This window comes from Saccostrea echinata, unplaced genomic scaffold, assembly GCF_033153115.1.
Source record: "Saccostrea echinata isolate AGI-Se365-2 ecotype Australia unplaced genomic scaffold, CSIRO_AGI_Sech_v1 ptg000041l, whole genome shotgun sequence".
NCBI classification, from domain to species: Eukaryota; Metazoa; Mollusca; class Bivalvia; order Ostreida; family Ostreidae; genus Saccostrea; species Saccostrea echinata.
The window spans coordinates 3111910-3117376 of NW_026889790.1; the positions used below are offsets into that span (position 1 = coordinate 3111910).

At 35.2% G+C, this 5467-nt stretch overlaps 1 protein-coding gene across 1 annotated transcript; it reads left to right on the top strand.

Moving 5' to 3' along the window:
* The first annotated feature begins 1672 nt into the window (after positions 1 to 1672).
* On the top strand, positions 1673 to 4225 carry LOC133200936 (uncharacterized). The gene is made up of 2 exons (XM_061336751.1): positions 1673 to 1902; positions 3639 to 4225. The coding sequence occupies exons 1-2, from the start codon at positions 1684 to 1686 to the stop codon at positions 3921 to 3923; spliced, it is 504 nt and encodes a 167-aa protein (XP_061192735.1). The 5' UTR covers positions 1673 to 1683; the 3' UTR covers positions 3924 to 4225.
* The last annotated feature ends 1242 nt before the right edge of the window (positions 4226 to 5467 follow it).

Here is a 5467-nt window from a genome sequence, read left to right on the forward strand (position 1 = left end):
TTCAGAAATAAATACAACGCCGCTCGTCCCATCGGTCTCACCGTCAGTTATATACATGTACATGTATATTATATTCGACGCTAAAGCTCTGTAACTTGCTTTGTATCCATTGAATAAAATTGATATTTTAAAATACATATGTTATTTTCACATTGTGCAAATAACAACAGAAAAAACTTAGCTATTAGGGTCAAAAGGAAAAGCGAATAGAATTTCATAAAAACTGATAATTTAATGTTTGATATTGAATTTTATTTCTTGTGTGTGTGTGAGAGAGAGAGAGAGAGTGTGTTCTCTTGTGAAAATGCAAAGAAATCCTGCCACTTGTGTTTGTTTGTTTGTTTGTTTATTGTTTAACGTCCCTCTCAAGATTTTTTCACTCATATTGAGACGCCACCACTTGCCGGTGGAGGGCTACGAATTTTGACCTATACTCAGCACTCAGGGCCATTGAGCAGTGAGGGATCTTTTTCGTGCTAGCACCTACTGCGACATGGGACCTCGGTTTATATCATCCGAAGGACCGGTCTCCACGTCCTACACTGGGATTCGAACCCGCGACGTAAGGATCAACTCCTTACTCAGCGACTCTAGAGCGAACGCTCTAACCACTGCGCCACGCGGGCGACTCCTGCCACTTGTGAAATAAATTCCATATCAAACTGCAAAACATTGAATACTAGTAAACTAAATATATTCACAGTGTATAGAATCATTCTTTACCCTCTCCCCCCTCACACACACACACTTCCTATTCGAGAGAAAACATACTCAATAGGTCTTTACATTAAGACTGAGTCGCCCGCGTGGCACAGTGGTTAGAGCAGCCCGCGTGGCACAGTGGTTAGAGCATCTGCTCTAGAGTCGCGGAGTAAGGAGTTGATCCTAACGTCGCTGGTTCGAATCCCACTGTGGGACGTGGAGACCGGTCCTCCGGATGAGACCGTATAAACCGAGGTCCCGTGTCGCAGTAGGTGCTGGCACAAAAAAGATCCCTCATTGCTAAATGGCCCTAAATGCCGAGAATAGGTCAAAATTTGCAGCTCTCCACCGATAAGTGATGGCGTCTCCATATGAGTGAAAAATTCTCGAGAGGGACGTTAAACAACAAACAAACAAACAAAATTAAGATTGATTGATACTCTGATAAGAGAGATAACTCACAATGGGTTTAAATTACTGTTATATCTTTTAAAAAGTCAGGTAAAAAGGCAATTTCTCTAAAATTTTGCCCTGCAAGGTATCCTGAAAATATGTGCATTTTAATTATGAATTAGATTCCTTTTGTAAAGTCATAAGCGTTAAAGCAAAATTCTATAGGAGTGAGCAGAGAGATGATGAACCTTAACTTGTTTATATTTACTTTATTTGACATTGTGTACATGATATCGTCGAAATCTGATAAACAACGACTCGGTAAGGCCGATGGCAGTTGTTCACTATACCTGGGTTAATGTGAATCGTTACATTTTCTGTACTAAATTATGTCACTAGAGCGTTTTAATCACTGCAGATCGCACATCAGCTCAAAAAGCTTCTCGGGAACTATATCTAGATAGCATACACTATTACAGATAGAATTGCTTCGGGGTTGTAAGCCGTGACTCGCTTAATCAGGCATCCGTATCGTTAAAAAGAGATAACCAATGATTAATCAAAAATGCATGTAATGGAGAGAAGTACATGGAACACCAACACTCAGTTGTAGAAATAAACCCCATCAACCTCCCCATACCAACGTGTCTCCTCCACTGTGATGTCACTGAGGATTTGACTCCTGTGACCCTTCCTCAAAGATTCGTTAGGGTCAACAGAGAGGGAGAGGACAACGACGGTCAAAAATGTCCGGAGTCAAGGGAAAAGGACATAGCTTCTGCACTTCAGTGGGTGAAACAGCAAATGGTAAGAACTTCAACTATATATATATATATATATATATATATATATATATATATATATATATATATATATATATATATATATATATATATATATATTGGATTCTCTATAGATATTTGATAACTAATATACATGATCTACTATAATAATAAATCATATATAGTCAATAAAAACATAGGAGGAACTTGTAGATCTAGAGGAATTCTGAATTCTAACGACAAACTTTTTTTTTGTGTGACCAGTTTACCTTATTTATTTTACAAAAAAATCTTTTGATCTAAGATATTTTTTAAAAAATTACGATGCACACTATGTGATAAGCAGATTCCTCCGCAGAATAATACACAGATCTGTAAATGAATTGATTTTCAATTAATCCAAATTTAATTCTGTATATATTTTGAGAACTGTTTGTCAAAATGCTTGAAATGGCGTCAAACGAAAATTCTTTTGCTTGCACTTGAATTACATCCAGTAAAAATAGTTCCTATTTGATTACAGCTTCCGAAAGAACTATTAGTTTTCAACAAACTAAAATTGTTCAGAAACAATTTCCGTCTTCTGTCAGCGTAACACTTTTTTTTTTTTTTAATTTTTTTTATCGGAAAACTCTTCGAGGTCCACCCATTTAAGAATACAAAATTTGCCTGTAGGCTATATCAATTGATTTAGATATTATTGCTCTCTAATACAAAACTCTTATCAATTGATATGGCAGATAAAAAAAATATAAGCTATTTGGTTCTGTTATTTCATCGTTGTGAAATATTATATGGGGACTAATACACAGGTCCAGGAAACCGATCGACAATTCCTTAATCCAGGAATTCAAATATCGCACAGATTCAAAGTACCCTGGATCCCTCGTCTGCCATTAAAAAAGACGCGAGAAAAGATCGGAAGGGAAAAAAATGTAATAAAGCTTGGCGAATAATATTGTTTTCCATGTAAATATTTTGTGTTGTAATGGAAAACATTGCAAAAATCTTTCTTCAATTAAAACGAAAGCTGATAAAAATCTTATTTACAAAGGAAGAGAAGAGTATCACAAGATGGAGAAATCAAACGCACCCGGGAGATGTTATCTGCAGATACCTGCTGGCGACACAGTGGATATGTCACGGCTTTAGATTATCACACAATCGTCCTAAATAACTAATGGAAAATTGTCATTTAAAACTGAATAAACGAGCCTTCTAATTTGTAAAATAAAACTTGATCTTCCTTCTTCCTTCAGATTCGCAATCTTTGACCGCCGAGTGCTTTCAGACGGAAAGGTTTAAAAAGTTATTATTACTTCAAAATTTAAAGTAAACTTTAAAGAGGTTAGAGTTTAGAATAAATGTTTTTTCTCTGTTCTCGTGACAAATTATGGTTTAAAATTTTAGTGTCATAATTTGATAAAAATCCATCATTTCATACAAAGGATAGAATAGCTATCAAAATTATATATATATATATATATATATATATATATATATATATATATATATATATATATATATATATATATATATATATATATATATATATATATATGGTCAATACAAATTGAGACTTCATATAAAGTAGATGTAAATGGCAGTAAATCCCTTTAAAATTCTTATTAAATCTTGGAAACTAATTAATGTATGGGTACAATCTTTTCAGAAAATCAATGTGATTCTCCGAGATGTAAGATGGGCCAGAATTTTAGGATATGTTCAAATGTGTTTTAAGTTCCTTTACATACATTTCAGGTAATTTTAAGAAAAGATGACATTAGGCTAATGCGACGATTTTTTGAGCTCCACTCCGCCATGATGGAACTAAGATGGGTATATGAAGGTGCGAGCTCCATGTCTGACGTCAGCAGCTACAACGGAAGTAATATGTCTCTGGATGACGTCTCAGAATCTTCCATAGACTATCACATATCAAACGAAGAGCATGACACAGAATTCAGGGAAAGGACCACTTCACTGCAAATCCCGAGAAAATCTCGTGTCACACGAATTCGATGGAAAAGTAATGAGATTATTTGAGCGATCATAACAATTCTAATCGCAGACTCTTCATATCATATTGTCCAATATATAACACTAATACGCCAATATCTCGACCAATTCCTAGAAATCTGTACTACATTTATCGACAAAACAATCTACAATCCATCAGCATAGCCAAGGAAATCTAAATCCCTGTGTTCTCAACGGAAAGCTAATTGTTCATCCCAGCGATATTTTTTGGAAGTCTGACTGGGACCAAATGCATTGTGTAAAATATGGATATTTTATACATCTTGAATATTAAATTTGTTATCTGCCTCCATATGATAAAAAGTAACCTCTGTTGTGCCATTAGCTAGAAATTGTCTTTAAAATAAATTCCATATAAGTACAAGTAAAAGGATGCTTGACCTATTTATCAACCCAATTTAAGATACACAGTATTAAGGATCATTGTAATACATGTAATAAATTTGGGAATGTGAGAAAGGGATCTAAATATCACATCTTTCCCTAAATGTAGGTATTATATACGCAAGGGTACATTACATATCAATTTAAGCATATATTTTTCATTATTATACTTTCATGTTAAATACTAAAATCTGATTGGTTTAGACACGTTTAACAATCCGTAATATTACCCTCAGCGTTAGCAACACACTTGACAACGGGTAACATTACGAAAATATCACATGCGTTCAAATCATGCGCGTACGGTTCACCGTAGAATTCTCAAAACGTCGGTTGTGCGTTTGAAAGAAGCCGAATAAACGACGTCAATAAAAGCTTGCGTCCGATGTGGCTTACTTGAAAAAGACAAACGACAGACGAAACATCCTTGCGAGTGCAAACTTTAGGTGATAAAGGACTTTTTGAGTAGCAAACAAATAATAAAGAGGTTGGTAAATCTTTTACGAAGCTTTCCTATTGAGAAAAATAGAAGTGGGGAGTTTGAAAGCTTTCTAAGCGTGAAGTTAACGACGATCTCCGAATTTTTTAATAACATCCGAATTCAATAAGACATTCAGTATAATAAAATAAATAGTGCACGTTTTTGAGGGTAACAGTTGAAATTGACACCCCTCGGAAAACCATTGTCAACCTCCGCTGACGCGTCGGTTGACAATGGTTTTCCTTGGGGTGTCAATTTCAACTGTTACCCTCAAAAACGTGCACTATTTATATATTGTTCACATTTTACATGTAGTGGAACTGATGATGGAAAACAAAGAAATACAGATAAATTCCATTTAGACTCTGTCCTGGACAAGATTTCGTGACACGCAGATAGCATAGTTATAACCTGCTATCTTATTGCTCAATGAAAAAAAGGTGAAGATAACAAACAATGGAAATCTGTGAACAAGGCATAGAATAGGGACCCCTGGAAATTTCAGAAATAGGATCAGATGCCTAGGAGTATTAAGCATTCCTTGTTTACCGGTCAAAGCTACCGTGAGCCGTATGTATTGATCAGGTATACGGAACATTTTGTAGTCAAATTTGGGTTAAAAAACAAAAACAAAGGCCTAACAATGGGTATGAAACATGTCAGGCAAAATACGACCCAGTGATAT